The 26,136-nt window shown below is 45.3% G+C and overlaps 1 protein-coding gene across 1 annotated transcript in view; it reads right to left on the bottom strand.

Annotated features, from left to right (window-relative positions):
• Window positions 1–26,136, bottom strand: part of CkIIbeta (casein kinase II subunit beta) — a 73,602-nt gene that overhangs the window by 5,315 nt on the left and 42,151 nt on the right. Inside the window, exon 6 of the mRNA XM_075691404.1 lies at window positions 8,437–8,626. Within this exon, the coding sequence (XP_075547519.1) occupies window positions 8,437–8,626 (190 nt within the window). The remainder of the gene's footprint in view (window positions 1–8,436; window positions 8,627–26,136) is intronic.

The following is a 26,136-nucleotide window of genomic DNA, read 5'->3' as shown; positions in this document are numbered from 1 at the left end:
AAAGTCACACGACAGGCAGTTAAAGACGCCAGAGAGACAGAGCTCACTGCCCAGCTAGAAGAATGAATTAAATTCTGGGGTCTTATGTGCCAAAACCATGATTTGATTATGAGGCACGCCATAGTGGGGGACTCCAGATAAACTTTGACCCCCGGGGGATCTCTAATGTGCCCCAATGCATGGTACACTGGCGTTTTTGCATTTCACCTCCATTGAAATGCAGCTGCCATGGCCGAAATTTGACCCTGCGACCTCGTGTTTAGCAGTGCAATACCATAACCGCTAAGCCACGACAGCAGGTAGAAGTGCCTGAAGAAGGCGCCACGCAGCGTGGCGCAACCTCTTGAGGCGACACAAAACCCGTGCCATGAAACTCGCGGACCGCAGGTGTTCAGCGCTCAGCACCAAAAGACAACAAGGAAGTGTAAGCCCTGTATCTGCCTTTCGAACATCCACTAGAGGAAATGACAAATAAAACTTCAGCGTACTATAAGTTACAGCCTAAAGGGACACTAAAGGTTACCAGAAACTCAAGTTAAAGCGGTAGAGCAATGTTCTAGAACGTCTAAGGCGTCAATATAATCGCGAACAGAGCTTTAGTAACCGAGAAATTGAGGTAAATGCATGACACGATTTGAGACCCCCCAGCGACATTCCGGTACTAGCCCGATGACGAAAGCACTCCTCATAATTTGTGTTACTAATACTCATCTACTCGTATTAAAAATATAATTTCATTCGATTATAAGACGGAAAAAAATGCTACTTGTCTACGTCTATTCGATTCAAAGAAAAAATAACATTTTGACGTTACCCTTGAGTAGTATGGGTGATCGAACGGTTTCGTTTTCGCTCGACTCTGCGCCGCGCACGCTTTGAAGTTTCAGTAGTTTCGTGATCGCGTCGTACTGTGAGGGTTCTGCTGGCTCGCGAAACTTTCATTTGGAACAAGCAGCGAGAATGCCACGTCCATGTGATGTCGTGGGAAGCCCTCGTTGCTTTCTCGCTCCGGAGAGCCGGTGTCGAGGCCGCCGTCGTAGTACGCAACGACGCCGGCAGTGCGAGCCCTCAGCAGCAGGTCGCGCTCGCCGGTGCTCAAATCGCTGAAGTTGAGCCCACCATCGCGAGCCAATCTGTCGGTGTCAGGGTCCATTGCGACGTGCGTCGAAGTTTGCGTCATAGAATGAAGTACCAGCTTATGGGTGTCTTGCGCTGGAGTTCGAGGTATAGTAGCGGCGCCTGGTGGCGGTGCGGGAAACGACATCTGGGTCGTGCCACCTTGGGTCGTATTGAGCCCTGGTTGTGGCGAAGCACGTTTCTAGGCCGAGTTTTGCGTCGATTCGCACTTTTTTATGCCCTGTTGCGAGTGCGAAAAGGCTCGTCACTTCTCACAGACCACGCCGACCACGCTGCGAGCTCGCCGCAGCCTATAGTTTAACGAAAACGGACTCTCCGTGTGCCGTGGGACGTAATGTGGGACGTAATTCGTTTCTCCTTCCGCTAGCCACCATACTCCCGCTTTCACTCTGCTGTCGGCTCTGTCTTGGCTCTGTTTCTGGCCGCGCGTTTGCGTTTTGCGCAGAAAAGCCGTAGCGCCGTCTGCGGACGCCGTTCTACTCACCGATGGCGCAACGTCACTATGAGACCATGATGTCAGTACTCCTCGATCGGAGGGCGGGCGATTTGAACTGCGCTAGAGGTACGCGGACACTTCAGAACGCATTTTCTCTTAAAATAAGTCTCTCCTTGGCACGAAACAAGCGTTTCGAGGTTTCTGTGATGGTATTTCAACAGTCCACGTTGACTTAATAGTAACCTTTAGTGTCCCTTTAAGTGATAGCGCAAACAAATTTAAGGAAGCCATATATTTTGTAACTTGTTTGGGCGGTAACTACCGTATGTAATGTGGTTATACAAAGGGTTGGGGGCCAGAGACCGCATCTTTAAAAATTTTGACTAGTTGCCTGGATGTTCTCATTTGAGTGGCCAGATAACGGCTCTGGCTTTTGGCTGAAGGTCATTTGAATGTCACTGGCAATGGGAGCTAAAAGCATTTCATGCTTAAAGGGACACTAAAGTGAAACAATAAATCAGTTTAGACTAATGCAGCATTGTTTGAAAACCCTGCAGGCAGTCATTTAAAAAAAATAGTTTGATTATTAGATAAGAAAACGAAGGTCCAAGTATCAGTATTTGAATTTCGCGCCGAAGCCCCAGCGCCGGTACGTCAGTGTGACGTCAGGGATTCCAAAGTATGTTTTCGCATTTGGGACGCGTTGGCTGAATAAAGGTTCCCCAAACTTGCCATGTTTAATATTTGGTTCCTTTAGAACACAATGTAGTCAATCTGCACCGCTTTTTATATAATTAGTAGGCCCTAGACGATGCCATCAAAATCCAAGACGTCACAGCCCCCAGGTGCGGGAACTTAAGTAGGCGTCGCCACCTGTATTTCGTTCTTGCGCTTTTTCTGGCTTACCAAACGTCTTATCATTGTAAGAGGGGTGTTTTTGGTGTTGTAGAACGGTAATTTGCTGATGCAGAAAAAAACATTTTTCACTTTAGTGTCCTTTTAAAATTAGACTAGCAAGCCATTAAAGTATAAGGTTGCGTATTTGACTCATGTTAACTTGAAAACTGAGTAATTCCCGCTGGCTGTCTGGTTCTCGCCAACGTGTGCTTTAGTACAGTTGAAACCCATGATAATGAAATTCTGCGACAACGCAATTTTTGTGACAGTGAAATATTGACAGTGAAAATGTTGCTGTACTACAATCCTGCATCAACAAAATTTGCCGGCACGTAACCCCACATATTACCTACTCGCACAAGGCTAGCAAGCTCCAAAATGTGCTCAAATCGATTGTTTTGCACTAAAATTGTGTAAAATAGCACCGCATTACACTTGCGTGGACACTGCCATTTTTGTTTACAAGAACAACCAAGCGTCGAAAGCAATTGCGTGTGCCGGAAACACGCCATGGTTGCCGTCTTGTTTGTTGATCGCCTGTTTGAAGTGACCCGCATGTTGCTACCGACATGTGACGACGGTTTTTGCACACGTAGTGCAGTGCACTGGACACAAAGTACACCTCGGCGAGGAAAATGCAGTAAAAACTAAGAAATCCACGTCCCACTGACGTGGAATCGTTTATGCCACTTGAGATGGCAGTTGCACCATGGAATGCGATACATCAAGCAGTCACTGAGCGATCGTCCAGGAATATGTATCCCTTGCTTCAAAAACGCTGGTGTCAGGGCCACCCGACAGGCATCGCGTGCGGATTGGCGCTGGACATAGATTTGCGCGAAGGGGCCGTAATCTTGATCGATTGCCTTTGGGTATACGAGATACAATCGCTTTCATGCTTGGCACCGGACGCATTGGCGTCTACGGGCAACAGCATGCGCTGAAGAAATGCTACTACATGCATGGAGCACAGCTGCTTTGTGTCCAATGCCAAGTTATGCAAAATCTCGCAAAAATGGTAGTATCTCGGAAAGCAATTGACCACGAATACTGGTCCATGGCGGTGCTGCCCCTGCTGATTGACATATGAGGCACACTTTGTACTCGCGGCAATGCGCTTCTATATCCTCGAGCAAAGCTTGCCAAAGTAGGCTAACGGAATTTTGACAGCAAAGTTTCATTCTGTGCGCACACATAATCCACCTGCGACATCTCATTTCACAATAATAAAATTCTCGTGAAAGTGAATTATTTTTGCATTCCCCGCCGATTTCGCTATTGTGAGGTTAAACTGTATACAGTGTCAATTGCCCTTAAACTCAGAGGCATTTGACCCTGTGCCAGAAGTCAGTCATTGCATTGGCTGTCAAGCAGCAAGTTCAGGACTGGAGGTGGCCTGCAAAAGCAACGAATGAGTGTACTCAGCGTATTGAAATATCAAGAGTACAAAGCAGACCGTTATATGTGGCCTCTTTAGACATTACAGGAGCGTGTGACAATGTGGGCGATTGTCTACAGCTTTTGAGAGAGATTTACCTAGAAAATACCGTTTGTGTTGGCAGTAGCACTGGGACTTAACTAACAATACAGTTTAGATTCTGCCAGCACTACTTGCTTCTTTAACTGCTTCTCAAAATTAGGTGGTTCTGCACGTGTTTAAGTGGCAGTAAATTGAAGTAAAGCTAATTGAGGCTTACAGCTGTTTGCAGAATACGAAAAGGAATGTACCAATATATATTCCCTTTTCCGTGCTACATGTTCAAATCACGTGAGCAATTTACTGGTGCTTGTTGCTTGAGGAATATACATGACGAATCTGTTTGGCGAACTGACACAGGCTGCTCGGCCCAAATTTTTGAGTGGAATATGCCTTTTGGAGTGTATGGCTGTAGCCAGAAAGAAGCCGAAGCGAAGCGTCATTCATTAGTACCGTATTTACTCGCATATTGATCGCACTTTTTTGTAAAAAAAAAATTGACGCTAATTCAGGGGTGCGATCATTACGCGAGTTAAATTTCCCGAAAAAAAAAAAGTTTCATTTTGCGTTTGCTGCGGGATGACAACAGGTCAACAAATAGGCAGCTGCCGTTGTATGTAGTGTGGGACACCAAAACAAAAATGGCGGCCGGCGGAGTAAGCCGAACGCGCCGAACTAGATCTTTTTCTTCTCGCGAGTACATTACGTGCATTGAAACAGTTTCTTCCGTATCTGTAATGAATAATATCGTTAATATCAGCAAGCCTGCAGCAATAACGCAGCCATGTCCACTTTGAGGGGACAGAAACAGATGGGTGCACTTAGCTGCCAGTGACATAGAAACACAAGCAGGCATGCTGTGGAACTGCGGAATTTGTTTTCACTACTATTCTAATACGGCATGTTTCCGCTAAGGGTGGGTGTATATCTTAGCTGTGTTACAAGCGTCGGCGTATGAATTCACTTCTAACCTATCACTTCTAACGCTTCTAACCTATCAGTGTAAACATGCCTGCTATCGTTGCTGCTTGCGGTTTGTTGCGTGCCAACGAGTGCAGATGAGAAGAACCAAAAGGCGCCTTTTTTGTTGTTGTTGACCACAACCATTATAAAGCCTACACATAATAAAGGCAAGTGTGGTTGTAGTTTTTTTTTTGTCATGGAAGTGCGGAAAGTGATGAAAGGAATGAAATCGGGCATCTGCTTAAGAATGTTTGGCGCGTGCAGACCGCTTGGTTTGTCTTGAGTCGTTTGCGTAGCATTCGACAGATGGTAAGCGCGATCATTATTAGCTAGACTTGACACATGACATATTGCTGCTGCAAGTTCGGGGTGCGATCATTACATGGGAAATAAAAAAAAAAAGCGAATTTTGATGACAAAATTCAGGGGTGCGATCATTACGCGAGTGCAATCATTATGCGAGTAAATACGGTAGTATGGGACATATTGAGGATATTGTAATTCCCTGGTGGAGGGTCAAAAATCAAATGAAATATGTAAGGCTTGTGGTGTCTTCCTTATGAAGGTTCGCGAGGTTCTCTTTTATATGCTGATGAAACGAATAGTTCTCGCTGGATCGAGACATGATGAGGCAGAAAGGTGCTAGGAATTTTCCTTTTCCAGGCAGCCTAAGCTGCGCTGTAGTACCTTGAGCATACTTTAGGCATTGCAATTGACGCTGTAAAAAACTGCCGTATGGTTTCAATTCGAAGTTGTAGTGAACTGATGGGTTTCACGAGCAATGCGTGCCTCGCCATAACTACAGTCAATTGCTACCGTTGCTTGAAGGGTGTGCCATGTTGTCGATAAAGGCTACTGAGGGCCACCATGAAACATTTCATCGCTTGCAATTGATTGGCTCTCGATCTTAATCACGAAACTTTTCTTTCAGGTGATTGCTACTATGGTATTTGTGACTTAACTATGTGAATACTCTACATGATGCGCTGTTGTGTCAGCAGCCATGATCAATTCATTTTATGGGGGCCTGTTTCACAGAGCGGTGAAAGTAGCAGCAAACTTTTTCATACGAAATGCACGCCTCTTTCTTTTACGCATTAATAAAATGGCCGTATTTAACTAGAACAACTCACCAGAGTAATAAGAATCCCGATGACAGCTTCGCTGGGCAGTGTCTTTCTAACACGGATAACATGTTGACACCAAATACCAAGATTTTCTTCCATGTAAAATGCAATGTCTCTCATAGCTAAGTACTAAGGGAACGTTAAGTGTTCAGCGAAGCATCATACACAACTTCGCGTGCTTAATTTGCAGAGATTCTTTTTACGCAAAATTTATGGACAGACACGGCGCATATATGCACTGAAAAACCAGTAGACCCCTTCAATGCTATACAGCTTGCGATATCCAAGCCGCAGGTTTTCTCGACTCACGCTCTTTTGAAGAAGGAACTGTGTTTCAGGCATGGCAGCAGAAAGAAGCCAACATATCCTTCAATAAGTACGGCTCGAGCCACCCATATCCCAAACATACACAAAGGGAACGAGCGCGCGTGGCGGCTGAGCACGCCCGAGTGAGCGGCGTCTTGGCCGTGATGTCACTTGCGAGAGGGCGCTACTTCGAATTCTCGTCGCCAATAAAGCCGCTTTCAGATGAGAAGTTGTACTAGTCGCAGAGGCATCGTCAAACGTTCAAGCCGGGCGGGACTTCAGCATCAATGAGAAAAACATCCGTCATTGGAGGAGGCAATGGGGGACGCTTCTTGCGTGTGCCGCAACGGGATGATACAGAAAATAAGCGCATGATTACAGAGAGGAGCTGTTCACTGAGATTGCGCGGCATTCGATGTCTCCGAACTGCGCCGCACTGTCAGCGCATGCATGGGCGCGCGTCTGCAAGTGTGCGTGCGGTCTGGGCTATAGCGACGAGGCTAGCAGCGATGAAAACGTAGTGTGTGCTCGACGTGTTCATATTAAATAAATGCTGTTTTCATTTTGTTAGCACTTTCCTCACTTTTTTTGTTCGGCCTACATTTGAAGTATGCTTTTTAAAATTTTTTTCTACCTTCGGATATTCGGGGGTCGGCTTACAATCGAGGTCGGCCTAGATTCGAGTAAATATGTACAGTAAAAGCGTGTTAATTCACAACTCCTTAATTTCAAATTTAGGATAATTCGAAGTAGTCACCGTGGTCAGTCCAACAATGTATTGAAAGCAATATGTAAGACATCACGTTAATTCACACTGAAATCCGCACCGCCACCGATAATTCGAACTCCGAGCCATCATGGATGGGGAAAGTGCTAGTGCGCGGGAGGGAGCCCGTTGGCAGCGCTGGCGTTGCCGGGCGGGCCGCGCAACTTTGCTTTTTCCATCTTTGGTAAGGACGACAGCACCGTCACCGGGTGCCGTGTTCTTTGTGTATGAGCAAGAGCTTGCGAGCGTGAGCCAGCAAACGAGGCTCAATCTCGCGTGTGCAAGCAAGGAAGGCAGGGCGGAACACGCCCTTTCCTGTCGCGCCCGAGGCACAGGGGTGAGGTGAGGCGAGGCGAGGGAGGGAGGGAGGCGTTCTTCTCCGGGGGCAATATGCGACGAGGCCAAAGTGCCGCCGACGAGGCCAAAGTGCGCGCCCGCGTGGGCCTCGTCTTCAAATCTATCCGTGATGTTTGCGGAGTGCGCATAGTGCCGGTAGCTTCGTATGCAATGTGTTTTCTATGTTTCGTTCGCATTGAAGCGAGAGCTGTACGAAGGTCAATTTGCTCGCTGCTACTGCCGCTTTTCCTCACTCCAGCGTTCTTTAACGAGTGTCCGCGGCCATCGAGTGAGATGTGTTCATGCTTACCTGTGCGTGCTTGACACTGTGCTTGTTAATTTAGTTAGTAAACGAATGTTTACAAGTTTATACGGCCGATAAGACTATTATAGTTACTTCATATAGCTATCTACTAATTTGCTATCGCAATCGATGCTTCGCTTTTCGGGTGAAACTACGAGTTTTTGTTTTTCCTCTGCGCCAATTAGCGCGACGAACGTGCGGATGGAGTAAGAGCCATCTCGATGTCCGGCACGTCGGGCCGCATTGGCCGCATCCGGTTACATTGGCTGCACTAGTGCTTCGAAGTATAGATGTTAACGCCAACGTGCCGTAGCGTGTGTACGCGCGTACTCACACCACGTCAGACTATATATGCGCCTTAACTGAGCGATTTTTTTCTGACTTTCATTAGATCAAATTTCGTATAATTTGAATTTTCGTAGCATCCCCGCAGAATTCGAATTAATGAGCTTTTACTGTAGTTATTGTTGACATTTAATTGCACGTACACAAGGTGCCGATCTTCGGTAACGGTATCATTTGCCTCGGGAGAGAGGACCTTACATATTTTTTCTAAAGACAGTAAAAGTGAATCCTTAATTCAGGCTGGGAACAAATGAATCAGACTGTGTAAATGTAGAGGGATGCAATGCTAGCCTGATGCGGATTTCATCATCAGCATTGTGCAAAGGTCCTGAGAGAGCTTACCGGGGCACAAATTGACTGGTGGGCCTCTTGGGGCGGTACTCTGGGTGCACCATGAACAGCATGTGAGGGAAGCCTGTGCCAAAGTAGGCACCATCCGTGTGGTGGTGCCGAGATGACTTGGGTCCGTACACATCCATGCACTTGGGGCAATAAGACTTTACCATTGCTTCTCCAGGCACATCCGATAGCCCTGTGATCCATAACAATGAAGGCACAACTTACTTATTGAACTCAATAGGCAGCTTTCCCACAGGCCAAGTTAACTACACTCTAGACAGTTCACGCTAGCCATAAAACATCACGTCTGTCTTAATATCTAGTTTAGCAGCTTTGAAGTCATTGATGGCTTTGACATATCAGTGGATTGACTTTCTCAACTGCCTTGTTATAACGGGACACTAAAGGCAAATATCACGTCAAGCTAAAGTGATAGATTAGTGCTAGAGAACATCTAAGGTGTCAACATTATCACGAACAGAGCTTTTGTAATCGAGAAATTGAGGTAAATTCAGGACACGATTAGAGACTCCCCAGAGGCATTCAAGTACTAACCCTATGACGAAGGCACTCCTCATTATATTTTATTTCACTACTACTCAACCACTCGTAATAAAAAGGTCATTGTATTGCATTACAAGATGAAAGAAAATACACTTGTCCAGTTCTATTTGATATTTACAAAAAGCTCATTGACGTTATCCTTGACTTTGATGCGGGCGGTCGAAAGGTTTCGTTTTCTCTCCTTTGCTCCCCCACGCTTTCACGTTTCTGCAGTGTCATTATCGTATAGTGCTGCACTGGCTTTGCTAGCTCATGCAACTCACAAAAATTGCAAGGAGCAGAGAATGCGATGTCCATGTGATGTCGCGGTATTCCCAAACAGTCCATGCCACTTCACCATGTGCAGCTGCAGTGGCAAATTCAACGCTCTGTCTTGACTCAATTTCTCCACGGCGGCACGTTTGTGCTTTGCATAGAAAAGCATAGCATTGTCTCTCGGGTGCCGTTTTACTCACTGACGGCAGTAAAGGGCAGTGATGGCGTCTGCAACATCCCCACTCCCCACTTGGGGAGCATGCGATTTGAATTGCGCTAAAGGTATGCAGACCATTCAGATGCAATTTTATAGTAAACTGTCTTTTCTTAGCACGAAACATGAGAAGTAAACAGAATTTCCAACTGAACTGCCTCCAGCACTGCAGTCATCAACAAACTTAAATAAGCAAGCACAGTAATAAATTATAAATTTTTCACAGTTAGACAATGAGTACCGTGCCTTACTGTACAGCAGACTCCTGTTAAAATGAACCCGGATAAGCCGATATTTTGGAGATGGAAAACAAGGTGTGACCATTTGGTTGGTTTAATATAGACCCAATGCAAAAACTTAACTTGCCAGGGTGCTAACTAAGCTGACATTTCCACATTCCCTGAGTTTTCCAGGTTTTCCCTGAGTGCGTTCACATAATTCGATCAGTGACAGAACTCTGTTGTGCCAAAATGGGCTGACACCCTGTCGCCCAACGCTGTCACTCTCTAGTAAGTATGGTATGTAAAAAAAAAAAAAAAAACTTAATGCAGTTTTAACAGTGACTAGTAGTGTTCATTTTATTCTAAAAGAAAACAGAAGGGAGGCGTTAGTAAAATGTAGAGTGAATAAAATATATTTGAAAAAGTGGCAAGCCCATTGAAAATCGAGTTTACCATATTCAAATACAAATAAAAATAGATGCATACAAAAGAAAATATTTTCGAATATGAGCCATTTCTATCAACTGAAACTCATATCTATCAACTCATTGGTATGGGGACTGAACTTTGTCACAAGTGCGATTCTCTCTCTGCACCTGGAAAGTCAACCTCAACTGTCCTGACATACTCCCAGCCCACGCACAATGCTTCAGTGTTGCATTTCACTGCTTTAGAGTTTATTTTGGTTTGGATGGAGGGACACCTGCATCTCAGCATCAGCTAACACTTTTTTTGAGCTCAAGCTCTTCCAAAGAAGCAGCGGTGCACTCCCTTTTCCATTCATTCCTCAGTGCGTCGGTCCTTTCTGTTCTCGTCCTCCTTCCATTGTGTGTTCGCCCCATGAAACATTTGAAGCATCCTCTTGGTCAGTTGTACAGTCAACATCCGAAAAAAATGAATGCATGTCTTTTACTGCCCTTAAGGGCTCAAACTGCCACAGGCACGTCCGAAAACATTCTGAAGGTGACAGGAGACGGCAGGTGCACGTGTGTATAATTAAGGACTAGATACTGCGTTCCGTGACAATTGGCCCTTCCCATGCTTGTTAAGCTTCACAGCAATACTTTGCATATGTTTCACTGCTTAACATTGCTGTGTTGACGCGGAGCTGACTTTCGGGAACCGGCATTATGCAACGCACCAGTCGGTGCAATTGCTGATAGCGGCGAAGTCTTTCAATGAAAAACACGTCATTGAACGACAAGAAGCTTAATAGCGAACATCGAAGCAGCTCGGCCTAGCATTGCCGCAGTGGCGGCTACGGCTGCCAGCTGTTCTGCGTGCGAGAGTGCCGGTTTGAGGCGGCGAGATAATCGAAATGGTGGCGGTGGTGGTTTTCATAAATGCCGTTTCGGATCTGCAGTCATGGTAAAAAGTCCGGAAAATAGGACGGCGAAGGGTTGTTGCGTCCAAAATTTCAGGCGTTCTTATACACTGACTCTATGGAGTATGTGGTAGTGCCACGAAGACGTCTGAATTGTCAGGCATGACCCAAAAATCGGGTGTCCGGAAAATCGGTTGTTGACTGTACACTGGCAACAGCTCCAGCCAACGACACGGCATCAAAGACGATTCGTTACGATTCCTCTGTTACTTGAGCCAGCATTCACACAACTTTAATCCCCTTTCAATAAAATTATAGCCAATTTTCCCAGATATAAGCACAAGTTCCCTGAGCTTTCCCTGAGTATTTCCAGAGTATGCAAAATCCCTGAGAATTCTTGGTTGGTAGACACCCTGCTTGCACCACTCATTCAGTTAAGCTGAACTTTCGCCCGCAACTGCTACTGAAGACTGAAACGCGGCTCAGAAGGAAGCTTGAATTGGCAGCGTTTGCAAGCACTGCCACACAGGCAGGCGCATCCCATGGAAAAAAAATAATAATAAATAAAAGTGGCGGAACCCCTCTCACGATGGCAGTTGACAGCAATGTGTTGGCATTAAACCAATGCAGTGACACAATGTATTTTCACGGCTGAAATGAGTTCTGTAAGTACTGTATGAAGCAGGGGGACTTCCCCACACTTCCATAAGAACACCTGCCGCTATCATGCACCGCTGCCACAAAGCCTGCACGCAGCCTCTAAAATGCATGGTGATCCAGTGTGTGCGAGTGCTGAGAAATGTGTCATATGGCAATTGAGCTCTGCCAAGCTTTCTGGACACGCTGCACCATCTACAAGGGCGAATCAGAAAGTCTTTGCCCCTATACTTTATTAGCCAAAACAAGGTACATACAGGTAATAACAAATACAACTACTATTCTAAGTACCTTGCACTGTTTTCCCACATAGTCCCCACACCGGTTCAGACCCCCCCCCCCCCCCATTTGTCCCATCACAGCACTAAACTTGAGATGCCCCTGTGATAGCAGTGATGCATGCGGCCTCCCCGAACGCTCATTGTCATGCAAGTCTTCACAGCTGTTTGTGAACTCGCAACACTACCACCTTACACTTCTTAAAGCAAGACACCTTTCCCCATATGTGGGCTGAATTTCCCTGTGGATTTCAATGGACATTCGTCCCTTGTTCCCTAGAAAACAGATCACACTTCGTTGGTGGTACGCCGTGGACATGTGAAGTTCAATCGCGATCTTCAGCAACTGACAGCAGTGCCGTGCCATGGAGCTACTGGCAGAAGGACCACCGCTGGGAATGGATAAGTTGTGTTCGCATTCACAGCCATAATTTGGCTAAAAAGATAGGGGCAAAAACTTTCCGATTCGCCCTCCGAGGTATTAGTGCCGAGAAGTCCACGCATGGCCTCTGAGACGAGAAGTGCAGTGCGCCGGTGTCTGCGAACACCGGGAATTGTTCCCTCATTTGCCGCACATTCAGTGCACATGTTCAGTGAACCAAGTTGGTCAGTGGTTCACTGAAAAGCTGCACATATCTAGTGCATTCATGCCATTCAAGCGACACGTAACCAGTACATTTGTGGCACGGCCTGCTTATGTATTGAGTTGCTGTCCTGGAGAAACCCTTGTGATGTAAATTCGATTGTGCTTGGCATCGAAGAAATTCAAAGGCACTTTTTCGTCATCGTATAGTGACACATTCCCCGTGGCACACACTTAGTAGTCACCCACGCTGGCGTCAAATACATTCGTTGGAGAGTGGCACACACCTACTGGCACATACCAAGTGACCCAAGTTGGCATCAAAGAGGTTCACTGAAGACCAGCATGGACCGAGTGGCACATACATAGTGCTCCAAGTCGGCATGAAAGAGTTTCTCAGAGGTGTCTACCCAGTCCCACATCTATAGTGATCATGTCGATGGAAAGAGGTACGTTGAATGGTGGTGCATATGAACACATTGGCACACACTCAGTGACACAAACTGGTCCGACAGTTAGTTTTGAACCCTGTCACCTCAGCACAATAGCTCAATGTGCTACTCGTTCCACCGCAGACTACCCAGCAACCAAGATAGGCGAGGAAACAGATACAAAGATACATACATACATACGAGGATTGATCCAGAAATAAGGTTCCCATCATTTTATAAATGGGAAACATTGTTTATTCTCACAGAAATTTACATAATTGGAAAAATTAAACTTTGCTCTATTTTTTCTAAATAATTGCCATCTTTTCTATGCACTTTTGTAGACAGTACTCCAATTTCTGCATCCCAATGTTGTAGAACTCCGCCGCCAACCCCTTGAGGAAGCATTTCACCTCTTCTTTGACTTCGTCGCTCCGGAAGCGTTGGCCACTCAAATGTTCCTTTAACATGGGGAACAAGTGATAATCACTAGGCACGAGGTCTGGACTGTACAGTGGGTAGGACATGACAGTCCACCCAAAGTTTGTCAAAAGTTCTTGGGTTTGACGGGAGATGCGAGGTCGGGCGTTGTCGTGAAGCAGCGTTACACTGGCTGCCAGTCGTCCTCGCCGGCAGTTCTGGATAGCTCGCCTGAGTTTTCCTGGTGTTGCACAATAACTGTCCGAGTTGATTGTTGTCCCATGTTCCATGACATCGATCAGCAGTACCTCCTTATGATCCGAAAAAACATTGGCCATGACTTTGCCAGCAGAAGGAGCTTGAACTTCTTTGCAACTGGTGACTCCGGGTGACGCCACTGTTTGGATTTTTGTTTCGTTTCGAGAGTGAAATGAAACACCCACAATTCGTCTCTTGTAACAATTGAGTCCAACAATCCTTCCTTATCTTCATAACACTTTTGAAGAAACTGGCAAGCACAGTCAAGGCGTTTCTCCTTGTGGTCTGATGTCAATAGCCGCGGTACCCATAGAGCACAACACTTGTGATATCCCAATTTTTCAGTCAAAACTCTATCCACTGTACCATAAGAACTCCCAGGAATCTGAGCAACAAGTTCACAAACGGTGATTCTCCTGTTTTGCAGATTCGCATTGGACCATCTCGATAACCGCCTCCGAAACTGAAAGTCTTCCACTACGTTCATCGTGAACTTCCTTCCGACCGGAACTAAACTTCCTGCACCACTTTCGGACGTGTTGAACGAATACACACTTGTCGTCATACACCACTGTCAACTGACGATGAATATCTATGGGTAGAGTCCCTTTGGCGTGCAAAAAGCGAATTAGGGAACGAATCTCGCACTTGGCGGGATCAACAATGGGAACCTCCATATCTGACGGCTGCTGAGCCAAAAATTAGCGGCTGGGGGAAATCGAGAGTGGGGGAACAGCCGCGTGCAGCAGTGTTGCCGGATTTCTCCTCGTACCTTCCTGTGTGGCTGGAGCTCTTTGGGAACCTTATATTTCTGGATCAACTCTCGTACGTACATACAAACATATAAATACATACATATATTCATACATACATACATACGTACATACATACATACGTACATACATACATACATACATACATACATACAGTCAACAGCAAAAGTTTACGGGATGTGATTTCTCTTTCAAATGTGAACTCCTGCACTGTTAAGGCATGACACTTCGTAGTTAATGAGTCACTGTGTAGGTGGCAAAGGCTACTACATGCTGGAACATTTAATTCGAGACTGTGTGACCACGCTTCGCGAGAATTCAGCTTCGTGGCAGATCCTGCGTCCCGTAAACTTTTGCGGTTGACTGTACATACATACATGCATGTATGTACGCATATATATATAGATAGCCCCCAGAAAGTGTGTGTGCGAAGTACTTTAAGAATGCTAACACATTAAAAAGCCATCCATGTCATTCTGCCAGGAAGCAGTCACATAGTCTGCACAGCCATTCGTTCTGATCGGTGTAGCTGCATGAAAGTCTCTGCTTGGAAGCTGCTGGAACACTTTGGCTGACGAACAGCATGCTGGCCTATATACAGTTTGGAGACAATCACACGAGCATGTTAAGCTTGCGCCTTCGACAAGCAACAATGCGCTCGCTTGCATGTATTTCTGCGGTTTCGGTGCGGCAACAGATTATTGCTGCAGGTCATATTTAACCTTCTGAAGGTTTTTGCTGTGCATGTACGGCGGCGGTTTTCTGTCCCGCAAGGTCTTTGCCGTACAGGTACGGTTTCGACCCTCCGTTTGAAATTTCGCGCCATAATGACGATGCGTGCTCACTGGGAGGTGCTGCCACCTCTTAGGACTTACAAGAAGCGTTTGAAATTTGTGCTAACTTCTTGGGGAGATAACCAGAGCTGATTTCTAACTTCAGCACGTCGCGCAGACTGTGGCAACACCCCTTTTGCGGTTTCGGTTTTGCCGCGTGATCGGAACGGAGGCGCGCAAAACGTAATTTTTCTCTTTGTCGGCACTCTCTTGCAGGGCGGTGGAAGTCGATTTCTATCTTGATTGGCGCTGCTCTTAGCTTGTTTATTACTGCCGTTCGCGAGGTATTCTCGGTCTCAGCGGCAACGCGCGCTTTCGGTTCCGCCGCGTGATCGCAACGGAGGCGCGCAAAACGTGATTTTTCTCTTTGTCGGCACTCTCTCGCAGGGGTGGTGGAAGTTGATTTCTATCTTGAGTGGTACTGCTCTTAGCTTGTTTATCACCACCCCTCATGAGGTATTCTGGCTCTCTGCAGCAACGCGCTTACGCGAGAGGGTGCCTCAGACCTCTGCCCAAGGCAGCCGCATGCAGAGAAAATGTTGTGTGCGCCAACACAACTCGTCGCTCCAAGAGGAGAACAGACAAGCATTTTAGGTGTGCAGACTGCGATAAGGCGCTGCGCGTAGACCCGTGTTTCAAATTGTACCACACTCTGAAATACTATTGAACATTTTGCAGCTCTGAGTGATGCCGACACCAAAATACTGTTCCTAATATTTTTTTACTATTTATTCCCGACTTTATACATTTTGTGCATTCAAGATCTGCAATAAAGTAATTTGACCACCCGCGAAAGTTTTTTTCAAAACAATTTGACCCTCAAAGGGTTGAAGTGCAATATAAATTTTAGCTACTTTAGCATCTCTGGCATGACACATCTGGCTTCACCAGGCATTGTCTAGTGTGCTAAAAACCTTGAACTCGTTGACTGATCAGACAACTAGTGCCACCTGTAGTAAAGGATGATAAGTAGCTCAGGCTCAGCACGGCGGGGCTAGAGGGGTCTACACGGGTCTACCCTCAAGTATGGAGCTGTCTACTCATGAGTTCGGTGCTAAGTAGCAATAAGGTGGCAAGGTTTCACCCATTTCGCTCTGGCAGCATCACATTCCTGCATGGCTAGCAGCCGCATCTACATCATGGCTACCGCGTCGAGTTACCCTTCATGACAAATGCAGCGTGCGGTTCCTGCTGACAGCGTTTCTGGCGCTGTGTAAGACGGGCTTTCATCTGTCTACTTGGACACGTCCAGTGTAGAGGCACGCGAAATGGCTCAAACAAGATGATGATCATCATCATCAGCAGCAGCAGCAGCAGCCTATTTTATGTCCACTGCAGGACGAAGGCAATCTCCAATTACCCCTGTCTTGCGTCAACCGATTCCAACTAGCACACATGAATTTCCTAAGTTCATCCCCCACGTAGTCTTCTGCCATCCTCGATTTCGCTTCCCTTCTCTTGGCACCCCTGCTGTACCCCTAATGGTCCACCGGTTATCTAACCTACGCACAACATGACCTGCCCAGCTCCAATTTTTTCTCTTAATGTCAATTGGAATATCGGCTATATCCATTTGCTCTTTGATCCAAACCACTCTCTTTCTGTCTCTTAAGGTTAGGCCAAGAATTCTTCATTCCATCACTCTTTGACCAGTCCTTAGCTTGTTCTCCAAGTTTCTGCCCCATATGTCAGCACCGGTAAAATGCACTGATTGTACAGGTTACTTTTCAATGATAATCGTAAGCTTCCAGTCAGAAGCTGACAATGTCTGCCGTATGCACTCCAAACCATTTTTATTCTTCTGTGAACTTCCTACTCATGATCCGGGTTCCCTGTGAGTAATTGACCTAGGTAAACGTACTGCTTCACAGACTCCAGAGGCTGAATGGCGATCCTGAACACCTGTTCCCTTGCCCAGCTATTGATCATTATCTTTGTCTTCTGCATATTAATCTACAACCCCACTATTACACTCTCTGTTAAAGTCCTCAATCATATATAGCAACTCATCTGCATTGTTGCTGAATAGAACAATGTCATCGGCAAACCGAAGGTTGCCGAGATATTCACCGTCGATCCTTACTCCTAAGCCTTATCAGTTGAATAGCTTGAATAGCATTGAAGAGATTGGGTCTGCCTGTCTGACCCCTTTCTTTATAGGTATCTTCCTGCTTTTGTGTAGAATTAGGGTGGCTGTATAATCTCTGTAGTTATTTTCCAAGGTATTCCCGTAAGCGTTCTGTACTTCTTGATTATGTAATGCCTCTATGACTGCTGGTATCTCTACTGAGTCAAATGCCTTTTCGTAATCTATGAAAGCCATATAGAGAGGCTTATTGTATTCTGCAGATTTCTTGATAACCTGATTAATGACATGGATGTGATCCATTGTAGAGTATCCCTTTCTGAAGCCAGCCTGTTCCTTTGGTTGACTAAAGTGCAGTGTTGCCCTTATTCTATTAGAGATTATTTTGGTAAATATTTAATATAATACTGGGAGTAAGCTAATGGGCCTATAACTTTTCAATTCTTTAACATCTCCCTCCTTGTGGATTAGCATAATGTTCGCATTCTTCCAGTTCTCTGGGACCCCTGAACTCAATAGACAATTCGTATAGACCTTTTCATTGGGCGAGGAGGAAATGGGGCGCAGCGAGCCTTTCCGCCTTTCTTGCTAGTGCAATCTGGCGCGGCACTGCTTGAAAGTATTGTTCTCGCATGCTGCACAACAATTTCGAGATGTTTTAGCTGATACTTTGTGAAATTTATGCAATGTCCTTTCAAACAAAGTCGTCGGCAAACCAGTGTGTAGGCTTTCGGTGAATCGGTAATTACAATATGCAGAAATATCTCTTGGGAGTGCAAACATATGACGTGCATCATCAGCCGTGGTGTGTGTATGTGTTGTGAGCTATTTTGGGTGTATCGGTTTTAATTTGATGAAGAGAACCGGCGTCTTTGTATTGCTAAGAAATAGAAAATCTGCTCAATATCTGATGGCTTGGGGTGGAAACTAAAACATAAGAGCGCATGCTAGTGTACGGCCAACCTAAGGCAACCCCAAAACATCTAAGTGCCAGATGCCATCAAATATTTGTGATAGATCGGCATCGTTCTCACGCATTTCAAGTCTAGTAGACTTGAAATCACTATGATATGTCTACGCAAGCCTCCTGTATGAGGCTGATGGTGCTGCTCAACACAGTGATCACTGCGGTTGGTGAACCAGCATGATAGATATATATAAGCTATTTGCTTCGGCATGGCCTTTTTTGCCCTGTAAAGCCATAATATCCAAGAGGGATCGCATAAAAAGAATGCAACGGCTATTTGTGAGGTCAAAATTTCCGTAATACAGGTGAGGGCATCGAGAGAACAGGACGAACAAAACTGGGGGGAAAAAACGGTTGTCATCCTCTTTCTCGAAAAGAGAGAGTGAGAGAGAAAACTGGCTAATGCTGCAATAAGACTTCGCATGGTCATGCCGCACAACGTTTATAGATTTATAAACGCTGATGTCGCATGCTTGAACCATGCGCTATGTGGAGCAAAGATATGTATAATCCAGCATCTACCACTGCTTCGGACGCTCGGGCAGTTTGTAAACGGTTGCTTTGTTGGACAAGTGTAATTCACGCTGTAAGGTATGCTGTTATGACTATTTAAAACTGTATTTTATACATGGGTGGAAACTACGTCCACCGAACCAAATAGTCATGTAATGTAATCTACAGCTAACAGTTTGAACGCTTCTCAAAGTATAACAGCACAACTTCTACCGTAGCAGAATGGTACCCACGCTGTTACAATCGTCGCATATGTTTCATTGCTCTTAAACCACAGCTTAGAACTAAAGGAGAATACTGCTATAAGGTCACATTAGTGAATAGAAATTTCATAAATACACAACTGATCTCAGAGGGTGATATAGGCTCAAACACGCACGCACACATCGTGCTGCGAGCCCCGTTCGCCTTACGCCACCAAAAGTCTGGCCATGCCGACTTAAACCACTTCAGTACGTCTCACAGGCCCATTTTCCATGTACTAGAAGATGCCACATCATACTAAACAGACCATGTGAGCGCGAAAAGAAATGCCGAAAACCAGTGCCGAGCGTATACCCGACATACAAGACGAAGCGCTCACCCAAGCCAGCATGCCGACTGCCCATAGATGGCGTCACTGCGTACACAATATGGTGGGGGCCATGAAAGAACAGTCTATAGAGAGCCGCCAGTTTTTCAAGCATTATGTCTCCTCCATCTTTGATTAAATCGACTGTTATCCCATCTTCTCCTGCCGCTCTTCCTCGTTTCACATCTTGCAATGCCCTTCTGACCTCATCGCTAGTTATAGGAGGAGTTTATGTATCCTGTTCATTACTGTTTCTAATGGAGGAATCCCGACTCCTCTGGTTATTGTACAGGTCAGTATAGAATTCTTCCACTGCATTTATTCGACATTGCTGATGATATTACGCTGCTTATCTTTCAGCGTATACATCTTGGTTTGTCCTATGCCAAGTTTCCTTCTCACTGATTTCATGCTGCGTCCATTTTTTACAGCTTCCTCAGTCTTTCTCACATTATAATTTCGAATATCCCTTATTTTCTCCTTTTTAATCAGTTTGGACAGTTCTGCAAATTCTAGCTTATCTCACGAGTTGGATGCTTTTATTCTTTGTCATTTCTTTATTAGGACCTTTGTTACTTCAGAGAGCTTGCCTACTGGTTGCCTTGGTGCCTTACCTCCCACTTCAATTGGTGCCTCTGAAGCCAGCCTAGTTACGGTTTCATGCATTACCTCTCTGTCATCTTGATCTCTCTGTTTTAAGGCTCCATATTTGTTTACAAGTAGCAGCCTGAATTGGTCTGCTTTTACTCTTACTATGTCTAGGTTGGCCTGTTTCTTCCTGACCAATTTTACTCTTTCTCTCTTCAAATTGAGGTGAACCCTAGACCTCACCAACCTACGATCACTACACTTTACTCTACCTAACACTTCAACATCCTTCACTATGCTGGGATCGGCAGAGAGTATGAAACCTATTTCATTTCTTGTTTCACCATAAGGGTTTTTCCAGGCCCACTTTCTGTTGCTATGCTTCCTAAAGGTGTTCATTATTCGCAACTTTTTCCTTTCTGCGAATTCTACCAGCATCTATCCTCTAGCGTTCCTAGAATCGACACCGCAGTCGCCAGCTGCTTGTTGACCAGCCTGCCTTTTCCCCATTTTTGCATTGAACTCGTCCATTACTACAAGTATACTGAGTTTGCACTTTTCTCATCGTTAATTCAACATCTTCATAAAACTGATCTACTTCATCGTCATCATGACTGGATGTTGGAGCGTAGGCTTGTACTACCTTTAATCCATACCTCTCATTAAGTTTGACTACGACTACTACTACTCTCTCATTAATGCTGTAGAATTCTTCAATGTTGCCCGCTATATGCTTATGGATTAGAAATCCTACCCTGTATCGCTTCTTATCTGGGATACCTCTACAGCATAGGACATGGCCTTTAGTCACCACTGTATAAGCCTCACCAGTTCTTCTAATCTCACTAGGGCCAATGATATCCCAAACAATGTCTGATAGTTCCTCAAAGAGTCCTGCTAAGCTGGCCTCACTCAACAAAGTTAGGGTGTTGCCAGGGTCAGTTTCCATTGGCGGCCTGTTTGGGTCCAAACATTCCTAGCATCCCCTGCTGCATTAAAAGTCCGACCGCTGCCTTGGTCAGGTGCTCTGCAGCTGCTGGGGACTGAGGGCTATTGGCTGATCGAATGAGTCATTTGGAAGGGAGTGGGCGAATACTGCACCAGGGGAGACCAATTCCTGTTCTGGCGAGGGAGTATCTTTGCTCAAGCTTAGTGGGTCTTCCTAATTTGGTTGTACCTGGATTAGTATAGCCCCTCGCTCTCGGCATCTTTTGTTGGTGTCAGGCGCCACTCCAAGCCTGGAGATGTAGTGTACTGGAGGAAGTGAAATCAGAGCTTGCCATCTTCAGATTTAAATATATATATATATATATATTTTTTTTTTTTTTTATTTTTTTTTTCATGCGAGGATTCGAACTTCTGACTATGGCAACCGAGCAACCGGCATAGCTCAGTCACATAGCTCAGAAGATGATGCAATGCTGGAAATGAACACTCAAGAATATTGCTCCTGAATACAACTTACCTTTGCTTTATGTGCACCATCGCAGCTTATAGTACTGATAGCCATCCAGAGTAAGCGTTTGACAAGCAGATCTTGCATAAGTAAATGACTGTTCTCATGAAAAACTAGTGCTTCTGCAGCTTCGTTAAGTGCAGTTCACATGCTTTGTGTGTGCTGGCTGGTCCGTGTCGCATTTGCCTGCTGCGGCATGATGCACACTTGCGCTCTGAAAGCTGGGTCAGGGAAGATGTGTTCGGCCTTTCTCTACACAATGTTGTGTCACGGCCGCTCGATCCAAAAGCACAAGGTGCGGCCCGCTGTGTTGCGCCTGAACGGCGTCTCGAGCCTAGTTCTCCGTGCGCCCGCTGCGGCGCCACCGCTCGGGGATGGCTGCTGATAGAGAGCGCCTTCACAGCTGCGTCGGCACCCACGATCTCCACTCCAGTCAAGGCGTAAATAATGCGTTTTATATTTAGAAATTGCAGACGAAATCTTTTAAGTCGTCGATGGAAGTGCTGATTACGCCACAAACGCCAACAGATTGTCACAGGGGTGGAAATCTGTTCTAGAATACGCCTGAACGCTATCCGTGACCGTTGCCCGTACGATGCACGACCGGTTGGTGCACTTCCATCGAGAGGTTCTGGTTAAAGCAATCTATCAGTACTTTTATTCACTTCTCGTGAACACGTACGCAAAGTAAAAACTTTACATAGGGAGAACTTGTACGAGTTTCCCAAGTAATTCAAACTAACTTAGATGAAATAAAAACGCTTATCATTGCAAATAATCATCAGTAGATTGTTTCTCATGAAAACGAAGCATACTGAGTGATGCTGGAGGTTATCTAAGGAGTGCGTCCCTTTTAACGAAGCTTCAAAAGGCCTCTGCTTCTAACATGCTCATGCCCTTTATTTGAGCATGCTTTCCATAAAACACATTCCCGCAGTATTTTTTCATTGTAGGTAGGTTTTTTTCCCCTGAAGTGGCCACTTGGTTGCTGATAAAAACAGCAGCTTTGTCTCCTTTTTACGCTCTTTGTAATACCTGAACAAAGGACTGAATTTCGTTCTTGTTTTCATAAACTAAAAGGCGGTATTTCATTTCGTCCCTTTCGGACTGCAATTTTTCAACTCTTCTCCTTGACGGGCAACTTTCTTTCTTCCCTCTTGATTGGTTGCTTTGACTGTTCTAGGGCGTCGACAATATCTAATATAATTTGGCAGGCCTGTTCAACAGAAAAACTACGTTCAGAGCATGATTCTAAGGCAGTCTCTGGAACTAGAGCTTCCACCTTGTCGCTGAGAAACTGCAAGGCACTTTCGATGTTGGGGCTTTCTCCTGAGCTGCCGCAATTATCGCTTGCCTCAACTACTGTGTGATCAGTAAAGTTTCCTCGATGGCGTTTTTTGGGCTGCACATTCTCTTTTTGCAGGTACTGTGGATATTTGCAAAACACGGTCGGTACCGCCTTCGGAAGCAGGAGCCTAAGTTCCGTGTTCGTTTTATAGTCACTTTGTGTAAAGTGCAGGGAACATACCAGAGATCTATCGCTCAGTTCCCACTTGCTTCCTTTTCCCGACACTCCTTGGCGAGAGATATTTTTAGCCATGCTTCTCGACGCTCCAAGTCGCATGGGAACTCGTGATATTTCACAGTCGGGTCCTTTTTGGCATTTGTGTCACAGAGTGGCACACAACAGCTGCGCGTCATCGCGCCACATGAACGAGGCTGGCTACGGCACACACGCACACCGAAAAGCCTTAACAAAGCACAGCAAGCACAGGCAAACTTGCTCACACATACGCATGCGAAAAAGCACAAGATTAATGCATACCGCACGAGGCAAACACGTTCCGACGCGAACCGACTTGCTCACACACGCATGCGAAAAAGCACGAGATTAATGCATATCACACGAGGCAAACACATTCTGACGCGAATCAACTTGCTCACACACATGCACGCGAAAAAGCACGAGATTAGTGTGTAGAGCACGAGGCAAACACGTTCTGATGCGAGAACCAACGCCCGCTTAGCCCCGGCGCGAAGTCGCGAAAGCATCCCCGACCGGTGGCGCCCTCACCAAGAAAAGCGGTCACAACTGTAAACTCGGCCGAGACGCGCCCGCCTATTGTCTGCGGCGCGACGTAGCTGGCCGCACCTTGCTTTGCATCGAGCGGCCGTGGTTGTGTGCTGCACAGCCATCACTCGTGTTCGAGTACGTTTTCAAGCACCCGACAGCCACACAACATGTCGGCATTTTTGCAAATCACATGCGCAACGAGAAAGCACGCAGAGAGTACCGAGAGACGCCCATCAACTGGCAAATGTTGAGCGAGCGACACGCCTGGGTGTCTAGGTACAACTGAGGGATCAGCAGTTGTATACGGTTCTGAAACTTTTGCCATATCCGCATCGCTACCGCTCACCGCCAGGTGCACGTGTCGTCTGCCTAAGTGCTATTTAAAGACTGTTAATAAGAGAAATTACACAATTACCAGTTCTGCGGCTTTGCCAAGGTTAAATTGATAGTATATGCTATGCAATTTAGCCAATATAGCCCAAATGAAATTTCATTGCAGTCAGCCTTTAAGCCCAGAAAAACAAACTACCATCCCGATTTTATTGATTTTTGGCACCCAACGGCCTTTTCATTTGGCAAACCCCAAGGTCACCTTCCAGAACACAGTGGGTATTAGTATGAGTAACTTATTATTTTATTAGAAGCTTAAATAAGCTTTACTCTACTTTTATGTTTTTGAATACAAATTCTTTTTGACGAGGGAGGGAATTTGCATTGGTTTCTGTATGGTGCCAATTTTATGCTATATTTTTTTGTCCCAGGCAGACTGCACACTAGACATTGCATTTAAAGAAGGTGGGAAGGTTTTACGTGTTTTTAGATTTGTAAACGATTTTTTATTATTGCTAAAGCCACAGGCAGGAGCCTGTACAAGCACCAAGTAGAGGTGATTTTAGGACTTTTTAACCGACATGGGAAGGGACTGACCTTCACACATGAACTTCCCGTTCAGAAATCCCTTCAGTTGCTAGATATTCATTTTAGTTTTTCTTGGGGACATGTGTGCTGGTCTTATAGGCCTCAGGCTAGGAAGGAGATCCTACCTTTTGGCTCGTCTCACTCTAAGACAGTGAAAAGGGCTATATCATCTATTTGCCTAGAGCCTTCACTAAAGAAATAGACCACAAGATGAAAGAAAGCTTTCAAGCGCAGGTGACAAAACTGCCGGTAGCAGGTTACCTCCTAACAGTCATCACTGCAGTTGCTGAGGGTCTGTTGCAGAAGTTTAAGCAAGGAAAAATGAAGGGCAATAATGATTTCAAGGGAAAAAAGCATGCACTTGAAGTAGTTCTCTAGATTCGTAAAGTCTCACATAATCTTAAGAAGATCACGAAGAGGCATGATGTTGCAGTGGTTTTATCTCCCCCCCAAAAAATTAACAGTCTTTGCCCTCACATAGCTACAGCAGGCAAAAGAAGGCGAGGTTGCCGAAAGAAGCACTGTTGGCCTTATCTAAACTGCATCAGCAGAGTTGTCCATGACATTCCTTTGACCTGTGGCAAAAGCTATAATGGTCAAACAGGAAGGTATATGAATGACAGATTTAGATAGCACATCTTGAATATTAAAAAGACGGAAAGAATGCATTTGGTGGATCACGTGAACTCTTGAGGAGGATGTCAGGCATTATTTCATGACACAATAATTCTAGGTAAAAGCCACAGTGAGCAGGCCCACTTTATACTCGAAGCATATCACATAAAAAAGAGGGGCGAAGGTTGCATCAGTGGGCCTTTGTTAAGTCTGCACACAAAAGAGTTTGCATACCTCAATGTGCATATAAATTAGTCAGGCATTTCTTATAAATATATACATATCTTGTTGTTTTTTTTCATAAACACTTCTGCGCATGTGCCTGCCTCATGTATATTTCATGACGTTGTCGAATAAACAGTTAAAAGTAACACCTACCTTGTGTATGTCCTTTCTTTTATGGCGTGTCTCTTGCTTACACTTTAAAGATATTTGTCAAATATGCACCAACTAGGCCCACAAAAAGTTTTAAGTCAAATGCAACTTTATAGAGGCCCGCTAAGCCTTCTGATGACCAAATTAGCATTTTAGCGCCATACATTCCGTGCTTGAGAGGAGTTTTCACTATTCAAGTGTGTAACATAAATGATTGCAGCAGATAATGAGGAATGACATTGGTGTTGCTTTCCCAGTCCCACATGGTGCTGATATAACAATTGAGACAGGATATTTTGCGATGGAGGCATGCTTAAGAGTAAAGCATTAAGCCTTCGGATCAATGGTGGTTGAAACATGCAACACAATGTGAGCTCTCTTGCGATGACAGTCGATTTCTTGCATTATAATCCTGTAGCATGATTCGCTTGGTGGCATTTTTGTAGAAGTTTATAACCTATCATGGGATGATGCTCAGCTCTGGTACCTGAATGCAGGTTACCCTATTCTCAATTGCATAGCTCATCTCGTTTGCAAGAGGAATATACATTGCCTTTGTCGTTTTCTGTTTTCTCCAACTTGCAATTTTCAGTAAAATCGTGCATAAGTGACCTCTATTTATTGAAATATCTTTATAAGGGACCTAAATAGTCCTGATATTTGTCTAAACTTACCGTAATCTCCCTGCTGCAATGCCGTTGGGTGAATGTAAGTATTGAAATAAATAAT

The sequence above is a fragment of the Dermacentor variabilis genome, chromosome 1 (assembly GCF_050947875.1).
Source record: "Dermacentor variabilis isolate Ectoservices chromosome 1, ASM5094787v1, whole genome shotgun sequence".
NCBI lineage: Eukaryota > Metazoa > Arthropoda > Arachnida > Ixodida > Ixodidae > Dermacentor > Dermacentor variabilis.
Note: the sequence above shows the minus strand (reverse complement) of the source record. Positions and strands in the feature narration are given on the sequence as shown.